Below are 26,958 nucleotides of genomic sequence, written 5' to 3'. Positions count from 1 at the left end.
ACGGACTCCACCAACTGTCCGGCATGCAAGAACGGCGGTTTTGCCACGTTGGGGCTAGTGTTTCGGATTGGTTTCAGCCTGTAATGCGTGTATTGGTGCTAGTATTGCTTTTACTACCAGGTAAATGTGATTGCAAGGGTTTATGTATTGTATTATTATAGTTAGTTACTAGCTAAACACTATTAGCACACTGCATATGGTCACATCCCGGCTAGACTTTGAGAGAACCCTTCTAGACTATTGCTAGATGCGTCGGGTGGAAACTCCTCGCGTGCGCTACTGCCAAGGGTCCGGGATTACATGTGGGATTCTTTTATTCCAACTTTGGAAGGTTGTAGCTATATAGCGGATTTCCTCTGCCACTTCTTGACGTCCCCTTTCCGTTTTAGTGCTCAGACCTTGCCGCTTTTTGCTCAGAGTACAACTGAGCACGCCCCTCAGCGGTCTGATCCGCTCACTGAGCATTACATAAGCACTCAGATCTGCTCACGTGCAGCCCTCCACTTTTAGATGGCACCCATCGTCCCATCAATGTGATCTTCAATCCTGGTAAAATGACTGCGATTATTTGCATAATGGAGCTTGCCATTTGGACACCCAATAAGCACTACCATGAATCCATACGGGATCACCTCAAGCAGAATCATAGTACTATTATTGATTGCATTCTCCCCTCTTCAGGAGTCCGGGTCGCTGAAGCTGGGTCATTTAAGTCTTTTTCAGGTAGAGCCGGTGGACTTTCGATGATCATTGAGAACTGACGTATATTCAAGGGGACGTGATCATGTCTTGCAAGTGCAAGTGGAAATGTATGTATAGTATACGTACATATCAAAACCCACCCTCTGCGTCCAGTCACCACATCGAGGCCGTTTTCCTCTGCCGTTGAAGTTTGAGTTTGAGTGAAGAATTTTCCTCCGCAATTTTCTTAAGTACAGCAATGGTTATATCTGGTATATCTGTCATAATCACCATACTTTCATCGTAGGCGAGGAACTCCTGCGCATCGCATGAGATTGACTTAATTATGGCGTCTCGAATCTCGCTCTCAAGAGGCGGAATGGTGATCCAGATTTGTTGCACAATCAATGGAAATCCCCTTGCGTTTTCGGAGATCCAATTCATAATTCGAGATCTCGCAAGGATTTTCAGTCGCGAAATGTCAAACTTGTCGGCCGCCATGAACACTCCGAGGTTGTTCCACATAGCTGCATGAGGTTCCATACCATTACCAGAAGCGCACTTCCGATTTTGAAAGTACGAGCCATCTGTGTCTTCGTAGTCTTGGTGGTATAGAAAAGAGACAACCCGTTGAATAGTTGCAAGCTCATCATCTGGCAGATCAACATGTGATAGCGAGGCTTCCTTGTAAAAAAGTTAGCCATATGCAGCGATCACGGCAAAGGCTTGTCGCATTACTCTGAATCCTCCTTTGACTGCAGCGTCAAAAAAGGGTGATTGTGAACAGACTATCGCACGATGTACCTGGAACTTCTGTCCTTCGCATGATATCGCCAGGTCTGAGTATCTACCTGAATCCAGAAGGCTTTGCAAGATTGGTTGGAGATCTGGAAACCCCATGATTGATGTAGCTACATGTAGGCCAAGTTCAACTCGATTCTAGCATATATCAATTCTACTCTATCATTGAAGACTATGACGTCAACACTAAGATCGTTTGCTGAGGAGTGGGTCATCCTGAAATTAGCTTGAACACACTTGATCATCTCTAGACCCACCGCTAAGATCTATCATTGAGGGTCGGTCTCAGAAAGTCAGAAGGACGCACCATGTATAGCTCTGTATCTTACTACATCGTGTTAGGTCCCCGCCGTTAAGCTCTATTTGTTGAATGTACCGTACGAGCGGCACATTACGATATCTCTCAAGTTAATGCGTGTTTACGGCGGCTTTTAACTGGACCAAGGGGTGCACAGACACCGGCGGTCTGATAGAGCAATTTTGTTCAGTTATAAAGGTGCAACTGATTGGGTTGTGCGTCTTACTTTCTACATCTGCCTTTTCAGAAAGTAATTTGCCTTTCTCCCTCGAATCACTACGATGTGAGTGATTATTTGCTGTTGGCATATCTCAACAATTGACACTGCATAGTGCGTTCCAGAATGCCGACTCTGCCAATCGTTAACATGGAACTGCAGTTTCTGGAGATGAGAGAGACCTACGAAGACTCAGGTTGTGGGTTCCAGTTCGCAGGGACTCTCGTTGTGTATCAGGTGCAGGGCCTTTTGTACCATGCAAAGCTGAAAGGCCGTTGCTCTTCTCCTTCGATTGTCAATGCAGAGGACCTTATGAACGTTAAGCAAATTCCTGCGTCGGCCTACGATCCCAAATTTCCTGTCGGATTTACGCTATCGCCTGGATCCCTACCTAACGGTTGTCATGTCAAAAAACCCCGATTGATCAATTGCGATCGGATTAGTGAAGGACCTCAACCGAATTTGATTGCAGAAGATATCCTCAGGGAAGCAAGGATTTACGAACTCTTAACGTTACACCCACATCCTAACATTGCTACCTACCTCGGTTGCCAAGTTTCTGACGGCACAATCACGGGACTTTGCCTTAAGAAATACCCTCATACCTTGATGAAAGAAGTCAACCCGGGCGCTCTCAAAAAGAGAGCACTTAGAAACATGCGGAAAGCGAAGGGGGAATACAGTCATTTCCTCACGGGCATTGAAAATGGCATCCAGCACCTTCACTCGTTGGGGTTGGTTCATAACGATATCAATCCAAGCAACATAATGATCGATGAGGATAGAGCAATCATCATCGATTTTGGATCTTGCCGGAAGCTAGGAGAGAGCTTAGAAAATGTGGGCCGTACCTACGAATGGTGCGATGACAAAGTTAGAAGTCTCTTCTAGAGAATGACTTGAACGCCTTGGAAGAAATTCGCATTTGGCTTGGCGTTAGTTCACAAGAATTCCAATTTGATGAATAGTTCAATTCATTTGAAAATCTGAGCCATTCTTCGGATCCAATGGGGAGGTCTCGATCAATATGCCTGGCTGTTGAGAAGGCTGCTAAAGATACTATCTTTCCGGCCAGCAAGTTTCCCGGGCCCATCCATCTCTATCACCTTTCCCTGATCTAGAACGAGGACTAAATCATGATCCATGAGCGTATGGACACGGTGTGCCACAGTAAGAGCCGTGCATGAATGAAACGGCTCGCGTCGCAGAAGAGCCTGAACATGAGCGTCCGTTTCCATGTCGACACCGCTAGTTGCTTCATCGATCAGCAGGATCTTGGCGTTGCTCGCCTGTATCTTCAGTATTGCACGGGCAAGCTCCAGCAATTGTTGTTGGCCTCTCGATAGAGATAAAGTATTAGTTATCTCAGCTTCCAGTCCACCCCTGTCATCCAACACGCCCTTCCAAATCCCTACTCGGTCTAGGGCCGCGATGATATCTGCATCGGGGAACTTTCCTGTGGGGTCTGTGTTCAACCTGACTGTACAGCCCACCATAATGAATGGATCCTGAGGAATGGTGACGATCCTTTCTCTGACCCTTTCAGGTTGGAGGGTGGCAAGATCGACGTTGTCGATCAGAATTGATCCATTCGTGATAGTGAGTATGCCCAAAATTGCGGATAATAGGGAGCTCTTTCCACTAATTTCTCATGACGGAAGGGTCAGGCCAGATCCTCAATATTTCACCGGGTAGATTACGCAGAGCTGAAACTTACCTCCCAGTGCGCCCACAAATGCCGATCTTCTGACCAGGAGAGGCCACGAGAGAGACACTCTTCAAAGCAATAGCTTTCGGACTGTTCAATCTCAGTTTAGTGACCTGGGTGAAATATACTCATTTGTCTGTGAAGTTCTTACTGGTACTGTGCACTAACTTCCGAGACGTGAATTGCGCCCCGATCTGGCCAATCGCTAGGTGGTTCCGTTTTTCCGCTTGTGACTTCGCTGGGAACCTCCATTTCAAAATCTTTGACTCGTGAGATTGAACCAAGTGATATCTCAAGTTGTGTCCAGCCCGATATTAAAGATGAGAGACTTCCGTTGAATGCTAACGATGTTTAGTCAGACAGGCAAAGACGATAGGTTGAAGCATTTGATAGAAGAATGAAGAGAATGGAGAACAGTTTCATGGTCAGACATGACTTACAGAGGATGCTGTTTAGTGAAACTCCGAGTAATCCCACACTAGTCTTCTGCCTCAAAAATACCGCTAGGCTAACGACAATAATCGCTTCTGCGGCAACAATCAGATCCAGGACCAGATTCAGCCAACGTTGGATGCAATTTAGCATATAGTATGTGCGTTGGGTGACATCTAATAGTCTTGAGTTCTTGTTCTGGAAGTCTTCTTCCCACCCAAATGCTTGAATTGTAGCAAGGCCCTCGACTGTATCAAGGAAATGAGAGTACAGTGGGCTTCTGCTTTCGAGGTCCAGAAGTCGGAGCTGTCGTGATGTTTTTAGATAAACATGCTGTAGCAAAAAGACAGCAAATATCAAGAAAGGGAGGGAGATAGCCATGTATTCCGATCCCGTAGCAATGAGTGCAGCGCTAGCAATTGATGAGAAAAGATCTTTAATCATAAGCATGCATATCTCTAAAGTTAAGGGTGCCCATGATAATCGATAGATCTCATAGCGAGATCAAGGTAGGGATGGGACAAGTCGTGAAAGATTTAGGGAAGCGAGACTTACTTGAAACTGTGATCAACACGCCGATAGGCAATTGACTTTCTACGAGGGTCATGTCTTGGCTGAATCGGTTCAATATTGACCCATTGTCAACTGTTGAAAGGAACTGCGGTGTCGCCCTTCAGAGATCATCAGCAGACGAAGACCCGAAAAGATAGAATCATCATACCTAATAACGGTCCTCAGCACGACATAGTGAAGGCGGCGTGCCGTTGCGGGCGAAATTAGGATCAAGATAGCCCTTTTAAGTCGTAAGCAATTGGTTGTTTATGACTGGGCTCTATGGAGACCTCTTAACATACCAAACGTAGCCACCATTCCCGATAGTGTTGCAAATCGCGAGGAGGAAGTATATTGTGACATATAACGGCTTTTGACCTCCGCCGCGGTTAGCCCACCGCTCAAGCCAGATCTCTATGTGCAAAGCAATGTCAGTGGACATGCAAGGAGTAGTGGAATATGAAGTTTCACGTACTGCCGTATGTACTGGCGAAGACATTGATAGTCACGAAGGAAACAAAAATCATGGCCTTCGTCCAGCCGATGTAGCGCAAATAGTACCTATAAACAGCCGAGTCTCCCGTTGCTCTTCTGAGATTATTAATATCATTCGCTTTAGAGATCTCGGCTGCTTTCTCTTTCATCATCGACTTTGTACTTTCCTCCAAGCCCTCATCTGCTGCAGCATCGGGTAGCAGAGCTTAGTAGACGGTTCTCTCGCGGGCCTCTTCCCGGCGAAGATTCCCGTCCGAAAGAGCCAGAACTTGATCCGTATAAGATAGATAATCAACTGTCGAGTGGTCAGTGCACAACACTAGGGATTTGCGGCATCGGGGCTGTTAAAGGGAGCCCTACTCTCATGAGTCACCATTATAACGGTCGACATTGTTCTTCGCAGAAGTCCGTTACCTCCGAAGAGACGCTCTATTATGATGGCCTTTGTTTTCCGGTCTAGTGCACTGAGTATATCATCTAATAACAAAAGTTTCCTACGGGTATACACAGCCCGTGTAAGGGCAATTCGATGCATTTGACCGCCGCTGAACTTATTCCCGGATCTATTGCCGATTTGCGTGGTATCACCCTCAGGAAACAATTCCAGGTCTGGAAGCAGAGCATATGTATGAAGAACGTCCGCATACCATTCACAGTCAATACCGTGAGTGGTTACTGATCCTGTAGCAGTTACCCCGCAAATTGCTTCTCGGATGGTGCCCCTCGGGATCCAGGGGATTTGCGCGCAAAGGGTCGGGTTTTTGATTTTTACTGTAGTTACCCCTTTCTCGCAAACTGCTTGGCTAAGTATAGCCCGAAGCAGAGTTGTTTTCCCGGATCCCACTGGTCCCCGAATGATTACTAGATTTCCAGCTGGAACTTGGATGCTGATATCCCGCAGTACTATCTTTGCCGATGGAACTGGGCGGATATTGACTCGTTCCATAGATATGACGGGGAATGTAGGATCAGCAGTGCCGCTGCTCAAGAATGATATGGGTTGCAGCTCACCAGAGCTATCGCTCATGTGAATGTGAGTTTCTTCCGTGGTAATAGAAGTTGTATCTGGGTGATGCTGACCAGTCGGCACCATGAGAAATGATTGGATTCTATCAAAGCATCCCGTAGCGGCCGCCGTGGAAGGAACCGCACTAAGCAGCTTAGAGGCCGGGCTAGTGAGAAGTGTTATAATTGACAGACTGCTGAGGGTCTTGCTAATATCAAGTTCCTTTCCTTGAGCAGCGTAGACTGTGAAGGTCAAAGCTGGTGCTAATGCCCATGGTAGATTCTGGATCATGTTTTGCTAAACGATGCTCCATCGATATTTGGCCATTTGATGAGTTTCTTGGACTCGTTTGTTCTGTATGATATGAAGAAAGGTCTTACTCAACCCTATCCGCTTAACAGTTTGGATATCAGCCAGCATTGAACGGGTGATTGCGATGCGCTGCTGAACAGTATCAACCCAATTTTTCTGCTGCCCACTAATATTCTTCGAGATATATGTGCTCCCTAGGCTAGATACTATGCAAAATTATCAGCAACCGGTAGCGTGATGTGAAGTGATTGGGATACCCACGGATTACGATAATCAATGGCATCAGACAAACCCATCCCATACGAAGAGCAAGCAGCGAAATGCCAATCGCGACCTCAATAGTACGAGCCCAGCATTCATTCAAAGTCACTAGGCAATCGATAATCCGGTCAATATCGGTGGTCATGAGAGTAATTGTGGCCGAACGATCCTCTAGTGCCCCATCGGGGATGCGCAACGCATGGTTATAGATCATCGACGAAGCGGCCCCTCGGAAAATTGTCGTGAACCGATTTAGCATGTGGTTATACGACAGTGTAGAAAGAGCCATGCCTAGGTATATAAGAATAGTGGCGCCGATAAGACCGTAGCCGTCGTTCAACGCGGTAGATGGATCATCAAGCCAGTTAAGCATGGAAGTGATCAGGAAGGGTTGCGCAAAAGTAAATCCTATCAAACACAGTCGAGGAAATACCACTAGTGCTAGTGAGGCCCTGAGAGCCCGATATATCTGCACTGGGAATTCGAAGCGGTGTGCCGGGTGCTGGCGTTGGATCTAAGCTTGCCGCGCCTTCTCGGCCGCGCCCGCAGATTCCAGAGGCTTATCCAGAACATCCAGATCCCCCACAGTGAGCAAAGATCGAAAACCAGTATGGAAAAGACGGTTCAACTACCACAGAAAGGACCGGTTCAAGATACCACTCGTTGACTCTGGTGGCAGATCACGATACGTACCAGTGAGGTACTTCTGCTTCCCTAGACTCTCCAGAAGAAGCATCGTCATCTTTGCAGTAACACTAGCTGTAAATAGACTGGGAATGAGACTTCTAGTGCGGGATAACCAGAGAGTTCTGGTCTGCACAATGTCGAAGAGTAGCGTGAGGATAAGATAGATGGTGAGGAGTGATGACGGCCTGACTGATCGCTCATCCTCCATCTACGATATGACTAAAATCTCCAATGCCACTGCAAGATTGATCGCGCCAGATGCCACGGAGATATATGTAAAAGGCTTAGCATTCTGTGCCCAGCTAATGAGTAGGGTGAGTTAGATTGCGGCAAACACGACGATAGTTATCTGTGCTATGATATGAGTTGGACCTCTAAGGTAAAGGTGTGGAAGTTCTTACCAGTTTTGCAGATCTCAATTTGTTAAACTGGATTCGGACATCGCATTTCGCGAGAATATGTAGTCGAACAGGAGAAATGATGAGAAACGCGACCGCAGGGACGAGGCCGAATATCGCTTGCTCGAACAGAAGGGTGAAATCAAAGCCATCGCGATACCTAGGATTCGTCACGGGGCCGAAACTATTGTCCGCCTCAAGCGGGCACCCTAAAGGTATCATGCTGTGTCTATCTCTCTAAATCGCATGAAAAAGGAGAGGGAAAGATGAGAAGTTGACTTTTGAATGAGCTAGTAAGCTCCTGCCGCGTGATCGAGGGCCTTATTAGATATGTTTCTCCGTACTCTGTACATACGGCGAAAATGATTTAATTGGCTGGGTACTTTGGTTTAATTTGTTTTGTTTTCGCAGATCTCCAAGGCTATTCAAAATATTGGTTTCGAAAACTACGTAAACTAAAAGATGGCCGACGTAACCAACTATAGAATCTCATGCCTTGAAAGTTGACACCTTCGTTTGAAATCAGTGTCAGCTTGGCATGCCTGTAATTTATCTCTTTTTGTATTAAAGGACGGGCTACGGCTTCTTCGGCGATACCCGTTTATACTGCAGATCGACGCTACTTACAAGACGTGTTCTACTAAACAGATAAATTAAAGGTATGCCAAATTTACAATTTTTCTTCCTCCGCCGGAAGGGTCTCATTGCCGCGGTAGAAATGCCAGTCCATTCTCTGCAGGAACTTGGTGACTAGGTCAGCGAGGTAGCATTCAGGGCGCTGCTAGGCCCACGGCATGGAATCGAAAATGCCTCTCTGATAGATCTGCTACAGCTACCGAACTTATCCCCAGTCGCTGGACTCGAAGGAGGACGTGAACTTCCCGTTTCCAACTTCTCTCGCATGGCTGCAATTTCGTCACTTGCCCTGCGAGTGATACCTCCGACGGACGAGAGCGTAGCAAAGTTGATGCTTCCAAGTATGAATGAGAGAATATTAAATAGAAATAGGACGCCAGTGCGGACGAGGAAGCGGTTTTGGAGCCGGGTCCCTATCGATCCGTCCTTCGTCTCGTTCCGGGCATTTATCGTCCACGCCATTTAAAAGGGGTCATATTGATCCAGGCTGTCATTCCTAATGCTCGAGAATGCTGCTCCTGAAAAATGACAGGCTTTGGCAGTCCCTCGTTGTTTAAAATTTCCGATGTAGTTTGGTACCGAGCATTTTTGTGTAGTCGGATGAGAAGAAAACCTTAAAGACTGGAGCACAAGAAAAGTACGAGGGGCGAGCTCAGCTCCCGAGGGGAAGACAACACAGATGTCTCAACTATCCACGCATAGTCTGTGACCCAAGATGGGACCGGGTATCCGTATACAGAAATCGGATGGGTCGCGATGAAATCAACGAGGCTATTGGCCAGCCTCCTATCGAAATAAGAAGCTTGTTCTTATTACCGCTTCCCCACTATTGCTTATGTTCCAGCACTGCTCGCTTAAATTCGAGAGCCTAGAGCCCTATACCGGAGTCCCCACGGGCGTCCGTTGATAGCCCGGCCCCACACATACGATCCCTGCCTGATACTACCTAGGTTAATGGATTATATATATTTTTCGTAGGTATCTTACCCTACTAAGCCCTTGTATCAAAGGTCTTATTGCTATAAAACCCAACTTTATAAAGATTATAAAGGATAAAATACTTATAGAGTTAAGTTTAGTGTTAACTTATTAGGGATCGTGTAACTTCCCGGGGAACCGTGTGGGGCCGGGCTATCAACCGACGCCCGTGGGGACTCCGGTGTAGGGCTCTAGGCTCAAGCGTGCAGTGCTGGAACATAAGCAATAGTGGGAAAGCGGTAATAAGAAGAAGCTTCTTATTTCGATAGGAGGCTGGCCAATAGCTTCGTTGATTCTGGCACACCTTTCCAAGGGTTCCAAGTCACTCCACTGAAAGCTTTCAATCGGTTGAAAAAAGTAACTAATGTTGTGATGAGTGGCTTTATTGTATTTGATCGTCAACATATATGCAAAACACTTCTCATTATTCATTGTATAGAGGGAAAATTGAGAGGTTTCAGTACGCTATCTGTTTTACCTCGCCCGCTATCAAGTACAGGAGTGGGTCCAAACAAACTCAAAATTATGGGACTTACATGAAATCGATGGGCCAGCGAGGGCGGGACTAGGCAGCTGGAACTATCGGAAAGTTTCCATGGGGGATCTCTTGTTGCCTAACATGCTTAGCTACTTCTGTAATGAGTGAGCATGATGTGTACGTGTCCCTTTTGAAGTAGAACTCGGGCGTACTGTTCTATGGAGTACATCCTTGCGCTCCCTGTCAGGCTAAACCACCAATTTATCTTTACGCGATTCCCGCAGTTACGGCATTATTTCATCATAATACGGAGTACAATATTTCTATTTTCTATAATCCATTATCCGGACTTCCCACCAGAAAGTAATATCGGACATGAGATTGAGTCCTTCCGGCCCCGTCGTGAAGTACTACCCCAATGCGGGATCAGTTGATAACGGCTATTCAGCTCCTTTTGTGAGAAATAATCCTCGTAGACTGAGAAAGGCATTCTTTCTGATTCGAGCTATACATCTTAGATCTTTATTAAAGCGTGGCACATGGATTGATTATGTACCTAGTATGTAGCTAGGAATATAAGGATACCAAGATAATTATATTGTCACTTTGTTCTCAAATGATGTTGTCTATATACGATAATAGATACAAATAGTGGGCGAACAAAATATACAAACAAATGAATACCCTCCCTATCTCCCGTAGCTTGACAAGACTTCACGCCACGCCACCATTTCCTTAACTGTAGACTAATGGTTTCTGAATATTCCTAGGCCTTGTCGACATATCAAGCGGCAATGTTATGATCCTGGGCTTTATGATAACCATGAACCTCCATGAACTCCCTGACTGCGGTCTAAACAGTATCTCAGCATTCTATAAATTAGAGTATGGCCATGTGCATCTGCAGCAGACTTACCTTGCTTGTGCAAATATGAGGGATGCCCTTCCCGTCTACTTGGTATCGTCTTCTATCTTCCTCTGTTCTTGGCCACTCCACGGTCATATCGGCAGGACATTCGAATGCTTGCCTCAGATAGTCAAAACAGTGGCCGGTGTGCTCATTTTGAATTTGTTTATTCGCTTGATCCCTCGTCGTCGCAGGATCATCCACCTTTTTGTTTTCACGGTTTATACCACAATATTTTTCCTTCTATAGGATAACTCACCTCTAATATGTCTAGCGACAAAGGGCCATGAGTTTCTCCTTGACACTTACAGTCAGTATGGTCCCATGGGTTTGAAAAAATCTTGCTAAAGAGAAAATCTAGGTCCTGCGCGGGAGGCACTGAAGTGGGAACCGAGGACGTTTGAAAATCAGCTTAAGATATCAAATCCATTTAAAGGACCACCCAGACCAGAATCAGAGGAGGGATGGCACAAACTTCTTAATCTGGCCGCTGCTATTCGTGTGGATAAAGAAGTACTCGACCGAATTAACCGGACTTCTGTTACTCTCCAAGACGGATTGGGCTATATGGTTGGTCTGGATGTCTATCATCAACTGCATTGCCTGGTCCGTATTCACACCAGTGCCATTAGGTATATCGGCTTCTGAATCCTGTACTGAGAAGTGAACGCACAGAGATATATCCGCAGATACCTCCACCGGGAGCACTACAATATGACAGAGGAAAACCTGGGTCAGTATATCGGTAAGCCTTGTCACTATATCCATCTTAATGTGAGCTAATACCCTCGAAGACCATTGTTTGGATGGCTTACGATAGTATATCATGTGTAACGCGGATGTGGTTCTCAACACCTTTGACTGGATTCCCAACTTTCCTAGACCGTGGCCAAACTTCCAGGTTGTGTATGAGTGCGTGAACTGGGAGGCCATCGAAGACTGGACCTTGGCGTACAGCTTTAATGGATTTGATCCTGATTTAATCCAACATCCAGATTTCTATCCTGAGCTACGTAAGAAATACACCTAAGACTAGAGAAGTGGAAGAGACACTGACTGATATTGATTTCACTTTAGCGAGCCTATTCAATTACACTCTGAGCGGGAATGAGCCCTAAGATGGCCGGGTATTTTGTGAAAGGTATAACTAGTCCGAGTTAGAAATTGCCCAAATGTATTTTTCCCAGATAAATTAAATGTTTGAGACATATCTATCAGCCGCAAGTTGTATTCGCTCAGTCGACCAGGCTAACACAAATCCGAGTCCCGGTAAGATGGTATTGATAGCACTTTGAAATTCTTGATAGATGGTAAAAGCTTCTCATTTTGACTGTATTATTTCCTAATCCTCTAATTGAAGGCCAGTGTAAATAATCTTCCTAAGCCTTGCAAGTTCCTAGGGGATCATTGACTGGTGTCTTTAATGAGAGGGTGGGGCGAAGCCGATATGAGTCCAAAAGAAACAGTCGAACTTCCTTGTTAGCGGTAATCACGTACTTTGTGCCTAAACTGGCCGCACGAATTACATCTAAGAATGGTCCGCCGCCAGTTCTGACATATCGTAATATTGTTCGTCTGTGACTGGTCTATAGTCGATAGTCGTGGTGTCCGTATCTTCTAGTATCGGTGATTCCGGGACTCGTTATCCGCTGGATGACTGTACGAATAAACGTTGTATAATACGTCGGGTTGTAATAAGGATCTATATTTTCCGTTTGTTGTGATAATAGATTCGCTATGTCTGGGACGTCGTATGCGTTTCCTAGCTTTCCTAGTCTCTTTGCTAGGTCTCGTCGATTATGTCGTTCTTCTACAAAAGGCTCCTTTCCTGCGCTTTATCGTCGCTTACTCATTAGGCGTATTCTGTTAGTTACTCAAGTGGGTGATCAAAAGTGGCTAGGCGCTCTCTGTAACCTGTTATCGGATATGAAAAATCGTGATCTATTCAAGTTGTTTTCGGACAAATCCCGTCGCGTGCGCATATATAAACAACTAATGTGTCGTAATACATTAGCGGAATTCCCCAAAATCCTTCTGCAGACTAAGAAAATGTCTCAGAAGAAGAGTCAATAGCCTAGAAACAGCCTAGATATATGTAGAATCCCTCTCGGTTTCAACCGCCTCTTAGACTCCGCCAAGTGGCAATCTTCCTGCATCCGCAAGTCTGGCGAGTCATATACATATCACCAGTTGGGAGATTAAGACAGATTTGGTTAGGAAGCCCCGTTGGAAGCCGACGGGGAGTAGCTAGTTCTTGATGTTGCATTGGCAATTGCATATGATGGTCGATATATAATATTTGTCAGAAAGCCGATTTAGCAGATTATTAATAGTCGTACTAGTAAACATGGTAAATTAGATGAAATTACCTCGGACCATGAATCCTATCCCCTCCCAGTCAGATACCTATATAAACATCATACCAATCCTCGAAATTCGAGATTAGAGTTGGAAATCGTCTAATACGACTTCAAGAAAATATACCATCTGATTTGCTTCTGAAGATCAACCTTGAATTAGAATTTCAACATGCGCTTCACCTGCTTTGTGTTGGCTTTGCCATTCCTGTCAATTGCCGCACCCATGAGTGGTATTACCTCCATCCTATGAATTGATATTTTCTATTTCCTAACGTCTATGATAGCTGGCTTTGAAACTCGAGGCTTAGAAGGAACTGAGGAGAATGGACACCAATCCTACAAGAGAGATGTTGCTGGCGCCGAGGAGAACGGACACCAATCCTATAAGAGAGAGGTCTCTGCGGCCTAAGAGCACCCACGCGTACGTGCTGGCCTCATTAGCGAAATATGCGTCTTCTTTACTAGACGGCCATAAGTATAAGCGGGCTTTATGTACTTCACATATGCACACATTTTAGCTCATCCTTTCCTCGCTCTGTACGAGTAGCACAGTCAGGATCATCTGCGTAGTAGCTCTAGATATATGTTATGAAGCCTTTATGTTTAGGTTAGAACTCTTTGTCGATGATCTTGTGCCGATTAGCTTTATCTAGCACCTTTAGACGCCTGGCCAGAAAGATGTAAATACTGCAGTAGGGGTTTCTAGAGTAAGATAACTGAGCGGTCATATGATCTATAGTTAGTTAGCTAACTAGTGAAGAGGGAAATGCACGATGGGTAAGTATCCGGGCCATATAGGTAAGATAAGAACAATATAATAATACTAACTAACTATCTAGGACGGTTAGCTAGTAAGTATAGGGATTATATAGACTATACTATAGTATATAATCTCCTAGTATATAAATATCTTATAACTTACTTCTTATTTCTAGGGTAATAATCTAGTTAGGCTCTCTCTTTCTAAAACTCTACTTAATAACTAGTTAGGCACTCACTTTTCTCTGCCTAAAGGATAAGGCTACTAAACTAGGGATTCTGACTTTCTCTACTATATTAGTTAACAAATATACTTAGTTACCCCTTAACTCCCTTTATATTACCTTATATAGTTACTCTAACTTATATCTCGTCTACCTAAGAAGCGTCCCTTTCTTATCATACCTCTCTAGCTATACCTTTATCCTTACATCCTATGGCAGGAAGATGGGTCTCTCTGCCTTATTAATTGGGCATCTGCCGGCTACTATCCAAGGTTGTTTGAGTTCTGCGTGCAGTGGATTACTAAAGGAAAGGACGGTAAATTTAATTCTCTTCTCTTGGGGTCGATGAATCCTTTGTCCAGTCCAGAGATGGCGCAAAAAGAGTCCATTATGTGTGCTTGGAGAAATATCCAGAAGTATCCTTTGTGAGCACATGAGACTCCAGTTATTTATTGATTGAAACTCACCTACTTCCATCCAGTCAGACCAAAAAATCCAAAAAGTCCAAATCATGCCAAAGAGCATCAGGAGAACTTCTCCCTGTTCCCCCTCCTTCGATGCCAGAATACCCACCAGATTGGCATGAACAAGATAGGCTTCTATCATAGGTATTTTGACGTTTCCTTTTTGAATATGCCCTATAAAAACCGAATAAATTTCCATGTTAACCTTTCTTTCTCATTCTCACTAATCCCACCCTGCTAATCTACATCTGGAAAGTATATGACATGAGCGAGGAGTAGTCTTAACCTTGGTGCCCTCTTTGAGCCCCCAAAGAGAGGCCAATATCAAACCGCCGCATATTTCTCGTATCAAAATCGATGATAGAGCAAGCCACAAACACATTCTTCAGATGTCAACAAAACAAGCAGTCTACACCCATGACAATATCTAAACAGAAAATGTCAAACACAATGTCCATCTACAGGCCACCAGCAGAGCAAATCTTCTTAGACTCAGGGACACGCTCCTGGTACCGACTCGGGTACGCGGAGCCCTGTACCTTCTGGCAAAGTTTGCCAGTATTCATTTTCTTCCAGCCACTGACTTTCTTCATGATCTTGAAGAACTGCGCGGCCGACTTTGCAGCATCCATATCAGCAGCGATGTTGGGGTAGTAAACAGCCCGCTGCTGGAAGATGCCCACGCTGTCGTAGTCCTCAGCCACAGCATCATGGTGATACTTGAGAGAAGCGGGGACCTTCTTGTTGGCGTAAATAAGAATGTTAGACTTGAGGTAGTGTTAGCAAGCTTCTGTGTTGTTATATTTCAATTGAATGTGTATGTTAAGACTCACCTCAACAAGAGCGGTTGAAATTCCAGCGAGACAGCCCTGACGACCCAGGCCCTCTTTCTTGGCCTCTGCGATGATGGCCTTTGCGTGCTTGGTCTGGGTGGCCGAGAGACCGGGCAGATTGCTGCTGGTGCTGCGCTCGCTGAGGGCGCCTTCGCTCAGGGTGTCTTCGTCATCGACAGTGTCTTCGCTGGGGCATTCCTCGGTGACATCGCTGGAGAAGTCGGAAACATAGCAGTCGTCGACGGTTTGGTGCCAGATGTCGCTGCCATCGACGGTAGTGCCGGTGGCCTGGCAGACGATTTCAATGTCAGCTCTCTCCTCGTAGGTCTTGACTACAGAGTGAGAGGCTCCTGGACCAGAGTGGCAGTCGATGACGCTGCCAGTGACCGGGTAGGCATTGACAATTGGCGTGAGAGCGACAAATGCGAGTGCAAGAATGGGAGTGAACACCATTTTGAATGAGCTTTGGGGTTATACTTGAGTATATTGAGAAGTTGAAGCTGGTATTGAAGAATGAAGACTAGCCGATGTTGCGATCTTGTGAGCTGATGGATAGAGGAGCTTGAAGGGGAGGCAATGAGCATTTCATATCTCTGGGATCCTCAATTTCTCGAGATCGTATACTACATCAATCAATTACTTTGTACATTGTTGCATGCTTCGGACCCTTGTTTGCCAGATTGATCCCGTGCTCTTGCCCCACGAAGCTCGTATAGAAGTGGAATCTAGAGAGATCTTCATTGTTTTTTTCCCACAAAGCCCGTATCCCTAGTCGAGGTTGCATCAAGCGAGATTAATGAATCTATATTCAGGAAGGCCATCCCGTATAAACCCTATAGGGAGTTCCCGTGTTATTCAAACGTCCGATGTTCGAAAGCTTAATCACCTGTCAGGGCACAACGTGCACGCCTAAAAATAGCAGGGCTTATACGGGTACTAGGGTCGATTGGTGTAGATCACCGTATTCAAACTATGCACTTCAACTGATTCGCCAGTCATGTTCGGGGCAGATTTAGTGCGTGCTACATCGGAGAGATGCGCTGAAGTATCTCGTTTCATCTATAGTATAGAAGTAATTTCCGAACGCGGGAAGGGTTCGACAAATATGGGTTTACCCTTGTTTTGCGACAAGCCTTTGTAGTGCATATTAAGCATCGGCTATTGTAACCCTTATTTATGTGGTAATTGCAACTCATGTACCGGGTACTACGTCGGTCATGGGGACCGGACTGAAGGAATAACGAGATTGGGCTGGGTGCATGCTACCAAGGTCTCGTAATGTATTTCACAAGCGAGTAGGCCTTCGAGACATAGCAAATACGATGAATTGCAACACGATCTTACAACAATGGTTATTTAGAATATACTCTTATGGAATCTAATCACTATCGTGGGTTTCGGGAAATTCAACAAAATAGTGGGATGTATATATTTCTAAAGTCCAGTGATATTTGCGATACTATGACAATGCAGTTCTCTGAATTATTTGAAATTGAGATATGTTAGTTACCAGAAATGTTTATCAATAACTAAATACCAACAGCATTGGCTGTTGACATGTCTCGTGGTCCAGCTCGCTTTGAGATACGTTATGATCTTGTTACTTCTTAGCTCAGATCGGTCTAAATATAGTATTGGAGGAATCCAACCTCTGAAGAGTATTCCAAACAAAGACTAAACGTCAGAAAGTGCATGTTTGCCTAGCTTCTGCAACGTGCTTCAATTTATAAGGTGTGACAAGTTGGCTTGACCTTGTCGAGGATCACGAGTCTCAATGGATACTGTTTTGGATAAATGAGCGAGTCAAGTCATTGTCCACTATCCACCCTGGTTAGTACGGCGTAGCTGAATCAACCCTAAGGCTGTGAGAGTTATGGCTCTTCTACCCGATTCTATTGTCAATATTTCCAGAAGAGCTCCGATCAAGCTTGATATATATATCAATTCTGCCCAAGCCCCTTTGCATTGACATTTATTCACCAAAATGTGTGACCTATCAAAATATAACTAATTATACATGAACTATTGAAGAATCCTGGCGTTAGTGCTAAAACTGGATCTCCTCAAGCGGGTCAGTCACACCGACTGGACTCGAGGCTGAGACAAAGCGAGAAGTTCAAATGAGCAAAAAATAAGTATAATAAGTCGAGAAGTATATACAATCGAAGTGAAGAGGCTCTATAGATGTATAGATAAGGAATTGCATCATCCCGAATCCCCGACGTCACTACGGCAGAAGGCGGAGAGAGAGAAGAGGCGAAGCTGAGGCGTGTGTGTCCACGGCTGTGAACCTGTGCACTTGGTCTCCCCGCTCTCTCCCCAGCCACCGTCTTATCTGTCGCTTTCCACCTTTTTTTTGCTTCTGCCTTCTCCTTCATCTCGAGTAATTTTATCACCCTCTTCATCTGTGGAAAAAACAAGATATGGCTCCTCCTCCTTCCGCCACCTTGCCTCTGGTTGAGAGACTCAAGGCCTTGGCGCAGACCCTACAGTACGTTTCTCCAGTCCAAGGCTGAAATGAAGCTTCAATGCCTTGTTTATCCATACTAACGAGATGTCACGTTGCAGGTTTGCCTGGTTCGTTGGGTAGGTCAATCTGAAGCGCACACCGACAAAGATCCAAGTTCAGGCCCACTAACAATTTTTAGACATGTGACACTTTTGCTCTCAGTCTTCCGCTACTCCCTGTCTTGCATCTTCTTCAACTACTACTCCTCCGCGGCACAGATCGCCTACCGTTTGACCTTCATCTCGGCCGCTGTGACTTATGGAATCGTCGTGTACAAGGGCCACTTCGCCCGAGGTGTCCAAGGCAGCCCTCTGGCAATTGTGTTGAAGCTCATCTCTGATGAGAATGTGCAATACCTTGGTAAGTGATCAGCTATGCGACAGCCCAAACCTCAAGCTTACACGTATTCTAGGGATGGCTCTGGTCTGGCTGTACTCGCGCCAGCTCATCCTGGCTCTTCTGCCTTTCAGCGTCTACTCGGTCTTCCACGTCGCAACCTACAGCCGCATGTACTTAATCCCTACCCTGCAGCCCGCTGCTCCGGCCGCCCCTGCCTCTCCCACCTCTCCTACCTCCAAGCCCGCTGTCAAGCAGTCTCCCCTCGCCGAGACCATTGGACGGTTCATCAAGCAGTACTACGATGCTAGCATGGGTGTTGTCGCAACCCTCGAGATCGCCCTGCTGTTCCGACTTGCTCTGTCCGCTATCACTTTCTCCAAGGGTAGCTGGGTCCTCTTGGTAATCTACCTGTCTTTCTTCCGCGCCCGCTATGCGCAGAGCTCCTTCGTCCAGCAAGCTGTCCGCCAGCTTACTGCCCGTGCCGATGCCACTATCTCCCACCAGAGCACTCCTCCCCAGGTTCGCCAGGGCTGGGAGGCCATCAAGGGTATTGTGCGTCAGGGTTACGAGATCACCGATATTGGCCGCTACATCTCTGGCCCTACCGCTGCTAAGAAGCCGCAGTAAATCTCGATATGGTATGCCAGACACCTTGCTTTGCATGCTGGAGCTCATGACATCAGGAAATAACATGGGTTTTTGGTTTGCAATGTTGCTGAGTCAAGGTGGCTGGTGCAAATAATATTACAGCTGTATCTTTCCCATAGGCATGTTCCCGCCTGAGCAAAGGACAAGAAGGATGTCGGAGTGTGGGACGCCCAGGTCCCGACTGTAGAAAAGAAGGACGCGGAGGATTCCTGCCATGATGATGCTATACGCAATGACTTGTGTTTATTATTTCTAGAGTATTGCGATGCATAGTCTGTATTTGCTCTCCTCTTGTCAACATACCTTGTTTCGGATTCATTTCATTATTCCAATCACGGAGAGTCGTAAAGATCCGAAATCTAGTACAAAGGGTGGGAGGGCTTCTAGGCAGGAGGGCTGCAACGGAACAAGCGCTCAACGTCCTTCAGGACAGTTTATAATCGATCAATCTGGTCTAGACAAAGAAGATATCAGAGATAGACAGTTTTCCCGAGATATATTTGCCCGAATCAAAGTAGGTTAGTGCTTAGTTATACTAGACTCGAGGGGCTCTTACTCAACCCCGCTGATCATCAGGTTTCTTTCATAAAATGGCCTAGCGGTAACTGAAACTAAAGAAGCCCCAAGCCCTGTGAAATTAGCTGGTTTTACTAGCATTGGACAAGCTCTATGCATAAGTTTATTAACAATGAGCATGCAATTACGGAGATATATAGTTGTGTGGAGGATATCAAGGACAATCAAGAAGCTCATTTGCGGCTTGTAGCAGTTGACTATTTTAGTCCTCACACATATAGAAAAAAACCTCTCCGATCAAATATACATAGTTGTTCATGCCATATGCTGTTTTTAGATCGTATCTCTCTCGAAATATCGAATGACTCCAATGACAGAATCCCGTGATTCGTGCCTGAGGCGACCGACTTATCGGGCTTGGCGGCGAAAAGAAGCCGATCAGAATTTTGGCTGGCGGAACAATCATCTTGCAAACAATACTAATCAATCCTTTCCCGGTCTCTTGTCACTCTTTCCTATTATCCTTACCTCCCAGGGGTGCTCCTCTCCCGCTCAATACCTCAGCCCCTCAGCACCCCCATATCCCAGTCTGGTCCCGACCAGTACCATCGGGATCCCAATTTAGCATAATATTGCCATGAGCCTGACCTCGCGAGTGTTCGGCCTGTTCTCGACAGCGACTTCGGACTCAACAGCACCGCCTGCGGGGGACTCGAATACCTCGACATGGACACAGCAGACGCCAGTGGGTGGAACCGATGATTCAACCTTCACTGCTCGAAATGGCGACCTCGCGCTGTTGGAGGACGAGGAACCTCGGCCGCCATACTTACATGTACAATTGCCCCTAGCGGCATCATATCATTGCCCAAGGACTGACCTGATTTGAAATTATAGGCGATGTTGGCCGGTGGTACCGGAGGAACATGTGGCGACATGTTGATGCACTCATTAGACACAGTCAAGACTCGACAACAAGGCGATCCGACCTTTCCGCCTAAATACACTTCCATGGGCCAGTCCTATTCAACAATTTACCGCCAAGAAGGATTCTGTCGCGGATTATATGGAGGGGTAACGCCGGCCCTGCTTGGCTCGTTCCCCGGCACCGTGATCTTCTTCGGCGTGTATGAATATACCAAGCGCTTGATGATCGACTCGGGGATCAACTCCAACATCGCATATCTATCAGGTGGCTTCTTTGCCGACTTGGCTGCGTCGGTTGTCTATGTGCCATCCGAGGTGCTGAAAACCCGACTCCAGTTGCAGGGCCGATACAATAACCCGCACTTCAACTCGGGCTATAATTACCGCAATATGCAAGATGGGTTCCGTCAGATCGTCCGCCAGGAAGGATTTTCGGCATTATTCCACGGCTACAAGGCCACTATATTCCGCGACCTCCCATTTTCGGCGCTTCAATTCGCATTCTACGAGAAAGAGCAATCTATGGCTAAACAATGGGTTGGACAACGGGACATTGGGCTGGGCTTGGAAATATTGACAGCCGCCACCGCCGGCGGTATGGCTGGTGTGATCACTTGTCCGATGGATGTGGTCAAGACACGCATCCAAACCCAGCAAAACCCCTTAGAGCCCCCCGCCGGTTCTTCGGGCGCCAAACACACTGTTGAAAACGTACCGAAAGAAAGCCCACGGCCGCACACGTCGACACCATCACATTCCCACCCTTCGCGGGCACACTCGCGACCAATCTCCACATCAGGGGCAAACACAACAATCCCACCGCCGGGTACACCCCGACTTGACACTTCCTCCGTGTTCACAGGGTTGAAGATGATCTATCGAACGGAAGGTATTGCCGGATGGTTCCGCGGCGTGGGCCCACGCGGTGTATGGACTAGCATCCAAAGCGGGACTATGCTGGTTATGTATCAGTACCTGCTCAAACAGCTCGAGGCTCACCAGATTCTAGAAGAGTCTTAGGACCTTACATCTAACTGCATGCATTTCCAAGGTTGCTGTTCTTTTTACATTTTTTTTGTCATTGGGAACTGGAGGCGTTGGATTCTTTGTCCCGATCTGGGATGTTATGACCCTGCTTTCAGCACTTTGTATATTGTGTACCCTACTCTGTGATAGATTATTAGACTGGCTGCGGCCTCCTGTACCATATCTCTTTTTCCAACTCCATATTACATATATTGACATATCTATACTCCGGGTTCTATATCTGTTTAGACTAGTATCTAAGGAAGAAGGGCAAGCCATGTAATAACTAGATATCAACAGGAAATGCTTGGACCCTTCTATCATACAACCTTGGTTATATATTCTCAAAATACATATAAAAAAGAAAGCAAAAAGCCCAGCGGAATGACACTGAACAAAGGGAGTGAACGCGCTAGACCGTGTTTTGTTTTGGCGATCGGCGGATGTAAACAATTACCGGCCACTCCCCCTCCTTGCATCTTCTCTCCCCCCAGCATTTACTTTCTTATTTGATATTGGTCCAATTTCTACAGTGATATCGGATACATTATGTCTCTTCCTTATCTCAAGTCGTTGAAAAAGCCTGAGTTGGCCGAGTTGGCCGATCAGACCGAACTCCCAAAGTAAGAATGAATGCGATTGCCGCATAGACTGAGCTGATCAAATCTATAGCTACAATGACTATAACAAGAATGATCTTGTCGTAGTTCTGGACAGACACCTCCGTGAAAACCGCTCAATCTTCTCCGGGCTCAAGAGTCTCTCTGAATACTACTTACGCCTGGCCTCTCCACCCCGCAGAGGAGGATCGCCCGTGAAGCGCGAATCCGCGCGAACCCCGGCACGAACCCCGGCACGCCGCTCTACTAAGAAGGAAGTGAGGGAAGAGGAAACGGATGAAAATAAGTAAGAGCGGCCTCAACGCGCCATTCGATACATCGTCATCACGCATATATTAACCCACGCAGTAGCGAGGATGCGGAAGAACCCGAGCCCAGCCCAACTGTAATCAGCCCGACACCAGCTGTGGGGCGCACGAGCGCACGCCAGTCTGCGCGCCAAACACCCCAACAGACACCCCGTCAACCAGCAGTTCTCTCTACCGTCGTGGACTCAGAGCCATCGCTGCCCGCATCTCCAGCTGCCATCACCGAAGCTATCGACGCACAGACGCTCAAGTTGCGCGAGAGAATTGAGGATGCATGGACTGCATCGGGCTTAGTAGAGCGGGCGCATTCTCTGCGAGCAACGCTGAGCAGCGGGAAGGCGGTTGAGATCATCGTGCTGCTGCTTGAAAGCGGCAGTCTTGCGAAAGAGTTGATCCCGATACGCTTCCTTACCACTACACCGGTTGTGCAAGCCGTACAGATCCCGGCGATTCGGATCCGGGTTCCTGATTTATTTGTGCTGCTGGAAGGAACGTTCTGGGGGCCGTTTTCGCTGTGGTTCCTTACTTGTCTGCTTTTGCCTTTGATTTCTGCCTACTTTATCAACTTGAGCTGGAATGCTTCTAGCAGTACGCGCCGCACCCAGTCTGCGCCTAATCTCGCCCAGTTTGATCCGTTGACGTTCAACATCGTCAAAGCCTTGCTCGTGCACATTGTGTTTGGCAAAGGTTTCAACTTCTTTGGTTTCTATAGTCGGTATGCTATTGGGAAGGTAATTGACTCCGTCCCTGGTGGAGACCTTGGTATCTTGACTGGATCCGCTATCGGTGGTGTGACTGCTCTGTACGAAGCTATTCTGCACCGCCCATAAGCGACAGGACATGACTTTTGTGAGGCTGTACAGGTTATCTGGCGAATGGTTCTTCAGTGGTTGGACGTGTTTTATCTCATCTGTCTCCACCGTTGTTTTTTCTTCGTTTATGGGTTATGCGATATGCGATATTGGGTTTCTTTTTTGCCTTCTCTTTATCTTTCTTGGTCTCCCGTTATAGCCAGAGCAGGCGCCTTGGGAGTTCTTATTCTGGTTCTTGTTCTGATCATCTCTTTGGGAGATTCTTCCCTGCTTGCCCTAATGACCGATTCATTATTTTCCAGTCTGTGATAAAAATATCCGAGAGTAGTAGTATATTTATAGTCAAGTTTACGCATGCTGCGGACGGCTTTTGATGTTGGCTCAGGCCTTTGTTCTGTAGATAGGCGGAATGTCGTCAAACCTCGCGGACGTCGACGACAGGGTTCTTGACGGTGCTTGGAGTCAAGCGGTTCATGAAGAGATCGAAGCAGAAGCCCACGGGCGGGTTTTTATATTGATCAAAACGCGCATGGGACACGCAGCGGTTGGTGGAAGCAAATTTCACATATATGCTGCTATGGGTGGGGGCTGAATCCCAAATTCGCAATAGCGTTATGTGATTCTAACAGCCTAGGCTTCGTGAAGCGTTAGGCCCCGGACAGACTGTCGTGGTGGTTCCTATTAACCTCCGTACCCAATGTCATGCTTCACGCTCACGGTCACCTCTTCAACCTCTCCGCCAATTCCACTGTAAACAAAACCGGGACAGAGGTCTCAACCTCCACCTTGTCGGCGCGAATATGATTGCTCGTGGATATCTGCCCTCCAATCTCGGTATGCCAATTCTCCACATCCCACTCAAAGCCATGGGTTGTGATCTCGGCAGGTGACGAGAGGGGGATGATCCCGATATTCTCTTCGAAGAAGTATACTGGTTCTGGTTCTGGTTGTCGCACTTGCTCCTGCTCCTGCTCCTGCTCTTGCTCTTGCTCGCGCTTCCGTTTTCTCGGTGACTTGCTTACATTAGACCCCAACGCTGTCGCGATATCTGCTCGTCTTGTTGCAGGTGTGTAAATTGTATTCTTCCCTGTTTGGATAATGAACGTAATGCTTTCCTCGGAGACGAGATACAGGTTACCACCTGCAGCTGGCTTGGCATCAGAGGTGTCGGCTTCATTTTCACGAATCGAGCGTTGCTTCTGCGTCATCATGTACAAGTGGTGCACTTGAGAGAAAGCCTGATCCACACGACCACCCAGACCGCCGAGGATCACAACTTCCAGAGGTGATTGATCAGATGGTGAGGTTGCTGTGCTTTGATTTGCGCCATTGGTCTTCGATTTGGTCCGAGTGTTTGCTCTTTTTCGGGGGGAAGCCATGATATCTGCAGCATGTACGTTGAGATATTTCAGACATTTCGTGAAGTCTGTTGAGTATTGGTCTGGATCTTGGAGGATGGGCACTCCGAGCTTCTCATAATGTCTTCGAACTGCGGGGCGGATAGAATCAAGGTCGCCGACAATGGAGTCAGGAAGCTATATCTCTGGTCAGCTCGATCTTTTTGTGCTGCAGTTTAGAATAAAGTTGCAGTCCAGAGAGATTATGCAATTAATGTCTATATATATCGCTTACTGCTTTAGATCCCTTTCCATTAACTTCTGGCATATCAAAAAGCCGATTGGCACCTCCATCGGCGCAAATAATATAGGATGCTGCATTGGCATTAGCATCTTTTATCCAGGAAACTGCATCTATGCACAATTCATATAGAATCTTACCATATCTGCTCAACACTCCAAAAGCATTCTCATTGATTGGCTGGTTAAGGATGAGAAGAGCGTAAGGCGAAGGACTCCCCTCAGGACGGAAGAACCGGCTGGGATCCCATTCCATTGCAAGAGTTGAATACAAACCAAATTGAAGTCCAAAAGACGTAAACAAACCAAGAGAAATCAAGGCCGAAAGGGTTGGTGGTGACGATATAATTATCTTGACCAAGCTGCAACGTGACTGGCTGACGCGGGCACGCAACCTCAGGCCAAAATCCACATCGCTTTCCAACTTCTCCATCCCGCGGTGTTTCGACTCTCTTCCTCTCAATCCCTTCTTGGTGGAACTCTCGGTCAATTCGATTGATTCGCACTCCTCTCACACATAATGTTCCGCCCCGCCGCTCGAGCGCTCGCTCGCGCGCCCGCTGTCGCAGCCCGTACACCAGCGAACAGACGATTGATAAGCACCGGTCCGAGCAAGTCGAGAAGCTGGAAGAATACCTTCTTGCGATTAGGCTTGGCCGGTGGTGCTATCTACTACTACAACACGAGCAGTACTTTCTCCGAGGAGCCGAAGTGTACGTGTCGCCGATTGGAGTTGGGTGTTGCCCTTGTTCCTCGGTCCCCGGGGTTGCAAGCCGCGACAATCCCGTCCCCGTCAAGGTTCTGAGTTCTGGAATCACAAATCGCTAACTCTGCTTCCATTTGGCTTTAGTCTCTATCCTTTCTTCAATCCGGAAACAAAATGTTGATGATGCCAACCCCCAGACTCTCGACTCCATTACTCCCAGGATTCGGCAAGAACGAGCTGCCGCGCAGGCCCAAAAGAACGAGTCTGCTGCTTTGGAAGGTGGACTGAATGCCCAGGAGCTCCAGGAGGAGGCTGGCCAGGAGGCTGCGTTCAACCCGGAGACCGGCGAGATCAACTGGGACTGCCCGTGTCTTGGAGGCATGGCCCACGGGCCATGCGGAGAGGACTTCAAGGCTGCGTTCAGCTGCTTCGTCTACTCCGAGGAAGAGCCAAAGGGTATCGACTGCGTTGAGAAATTCAAGTATGTTTTACTGTCGTTTTGAGGGCAGTGGTCCTGTGCTAACAATTTTTGCAGGGGAATGCAAGACTGCTTCCGGCAACACCCCGAAATCTACGGCGCCGAGCTGGAAGACGACGATGAGCCCCAACCCCAGTCCGATGCTCCCCCCTCCGAAGCTCCCGCTACCCCCGAAGCTCCATCCACTGCCGCCGAGCTAGATGCGTCGTCGCACCCCACTGAGAAGCAGACCCGCGCCAAGGATGTCAACACCCAGGTGAAGACCGAGACCGTTGCTGCAGGCGATAACGTCGAGGGCGACACCCTCGTTCCCAAGGCCGAGCTTGACGTCGAGGAGAAGGAGCAGGCTCGCAAGGCTTAGAACCGACCTGCATCCTGTTTGACGCCACCCTCCCTAGAGACAAGCCTACTGCTTGATCTCTCTTCTGTAATGCATATCAGGGACTGGGATTGGACTTGTGTATTATATAGACCTTTCTGCCATCTCTCCATCTCCCGTATTGCCTTCGATGCATTTTCCCCTCCTGATCTTTCAGCATATCCATTCCCCCGATCTGCGCTCCTCTGTGTTCTTCCCGATACTTCCTCTCTGTCAATGTGTAACTTAGTGTACTGATATGCTTTACGCTCTTGTCCTTTGGACAAATAAAAGAAAGAGGGGAAATCTACTAGACTTTTTGCATCATGACTGGTATCCAGTATGGAGCTTTTGTATAAGCGCTAGACAAGGTGGGTATTTTCCGTGGAAACTTGTTGAATATAGATATCAGTCCCTGCAAACCCCAGCTTCTCTTGGGAGAATTTCCATAACGGAATATTCCTGTTGCGAGAAACGGGAGCGATTGTCGGGGGGCGGGGCCGGGGGGGGGGGGGGGGGGGGGGGGGGAGGGGGGGGGGGGGGGGGGGGGGGGGGGGCGACGGATAGGGTGGGGGGGGAGGGGGCTG

General features: G+C 47.1%; 10 protein-coding genes across 10 annotated transcripts; 4 read left to right on the top strand and 6 right to left on the bottom strand.

Annotated features, from left to right (window-relative positions):
- Positions 1-855: 855 nt before the first annotated feature.
- On the bottom strand, positions 856-1,507 carry LCP9604111_7422 (uncharacterized protein; the record flags this gene model as incomplete). The annotated part of the gene is made up of 3 exons (XM_039075453.1): positions 856-1,365; positions 1,420-1,436; positions 1,486-1,507. The coding sequence occupies 3 exons, from the start codon at positions 1,505-1,507 to the stop codon at positions 856-858; spliced, it is 549 nt and encodes a 182-aa protein (XP_038926539.1).
- A 1,512-nt stretch (positions 1,508-3,019) lies between these two features.
- On the bottom strand, positions 3,020-5,216 carry LCP9604111_7421 (uncharacterized protein; the record flags this gene model as incomplete). The annotated part of the gene is made up of 8 exons (XM_039075452.1): positions 3,020-3,638; positions 3,715-3,795; positions 3,857-4,046; positions 4,146-4,571; positions 4,693-4,808; positions 4,859-4,930; positions 4,992-5,103; positions 5,165-5,216. 8 exons carry the CDS (start codon positions 5,214-5,216, stop codon positions 3,020-3,022), a joined length of 1,668 nt encoding a protein of 555 aa, XP_038926538.1.
- Positions 5,217-5,390: 174 nt separating this feature from the next.
- On the bottom strand, positions 5,391-7,136 carry LCP9604111_7420 (uncharacterized protein; the record flags this gene model as incomplete). Its single annotated transcript, XM_039075451.1, has 4 exons — positions 5,391-5,479; positions 5,545-6,432; positions 6,571-6,708; positions 6,764-7,136. The coding sequence occupies 4 exons, from the start codon at positions 7,134-7,136 to the stop codon at positions 5,391-5,393; spliced, it is 1,488 nt and encodes a 495-aa protein (XP_038926537.1).
- Positions 7,137-7,769: 633 nt separating this feature from the next.
- Positions 7,770-8,070, bottom strand: LCP9604111_7419 (uncharacterized protein; the record flags this gene model as incomplete). The annotated part of the gene is made up of 2 exons (XM_039075449.1): positions 7,770-7,799; positions 7,852-8,070. The coding sequence occupies 2 exons, from the start codon at positions 8,068-8,070 to the stop codon at positions 7,770-7,772; spliced, it is 249 nt and encodes an 82-aa protein (XP_038926536.1).
- Positions 8,071-15,112: 7,042 nt separating this feature from the next.
- Positions 15,113-15,940, bottom strand: LCP9604111_7418 (uncharacterized protein; the record flags this gene model as incomplete). Its single annotated transcript, XM_039075448.1, has 2 exons — positions 15,113-15,421; positions 15,488-15,940. The coding sequence occupies 2 exons, from the start codon at positions 15,938-15,940 to the stop codon at positions 15,113-15,115; spliced, it is 762 nt and encodes a 253-aa protein (XP_038926535.1).
- Positions 15,941-17,910: 1,970 nt separating this feature from the next.
- On the top strand, positions 17,911-18,962 carry LCP9604111_7417 (uncharacterized protein; the record flags this gene model as incomplete). Its single annotated transcript, XM_039075447.1, has 4 exons — positions 17,911-17,978; positions 18,056-18,073; positions 18,136-18,356; positions 18,409-18,962. The coding sequence occupies 4 exons, from the start codon at positions 17,911-17,913 to the stop codon at positions 18,960-18,962; spliced, it is 861 nt and encodes a 286-aa protein (XP_038926534.1).
- Positions 18,963-20,136: 1,174 nt separating this feature from the next.
- Positions 20,137-21,446, top strand: LCP9604111_7416 (putative mitochondrial carrier protein; the record flags this gene model as incomplete). Its single annotated transcript, XM_039075446.1, has 2 exons — positions 20,137-20,334; positions 20,397-21,446. The coding sequence occupies 2 exons, from the start codon at positions 20,137-20,139 to the stop codon at positions 21,444-21,446; spliced, it is 1,248 nt and encodes a 415-aa protein (XP_038926533.1).
- Positions 21,447-22,001: 555 nt separating this feature from the next.
- Positions 22,002-23,210, top strand: LCP9604111_7415 (uncharacterized protein; the record flags this gene model as incomplete). The annotated part of the gene is made up of 3 exons (XM_039075445.1): positions 22,002-22,075; positions 22,125-22,358; positions 22,424-23,210. 3 exons carry the CDS (start codon positions 22,002-22,004, stop codon positions 23,208-23,210), a joined length of 1,095 nt encoding a protein of 364 aa, XP_038926532.1.
- Positions 23,211-23,911: 701 nt separating this feature from the next.
- LCP9604111_7414 (thiamine diphosphokinase) lies at positions 23,912-25,085 on the bottom strand (the record flags this gene model as incomplete). Its single annotated transcript, XM_039075444.1, has 3 exons — positions 23,912-24,727; positions 24,825-24,904; positions 24,971-25,085. The coding sequence occupies 3 exons, from the start codon at positions 25,083-25,085 to the stop codon at positions 23,912-23,914; spliced, it is 1,011 nt and encodes a 336-aa protein (XP_038926531.1).
- A 264-nt stretch (positions 25,086-25,349) lies between these two features.
- LCP9604111_7413 (coiled-coil-helix-coiled-coil-helix domain-containing protein) lies at positions 25,350-26,374 on the top strand (the record flags this gene model as incomplete). The annotated part of the gene is made up of 3 exons (XM_039075443.1): positions 25,350-25,542; positions 25,680-26,016; positions 26,071-26,374. 3 exons carry the CDS (start codon positions 25,350-25,352, stop codon positions 26,372-26,374), a joined length of 834 nt encoding a protein of 277 aa, XP_038926530.1.
- Positions 26,375-26,958: the final 584 nt, after the last annotated feature.

Source organism: Penicillium roqueforti, assembly GCF_015533775.1.
Source record: "Penicillium roqueforti strain LCP96 04111 chromosome Unknown scaffold_23, whole genome shotgun sequence".
Classification (NCBI taxonomy): domain Eukaryota; kingdom Fungi; phylum Ascomycota; class Eurotiomycetes; order Eurotiales; family Aspergillaceae; genus Penicillium; species Penicillium roqueforti.
The sequence above is the reverse complement of the archived record's forward strand: the minus strand, read 5'-3'. Positions and strand labels throughout refer to the sequence as shown.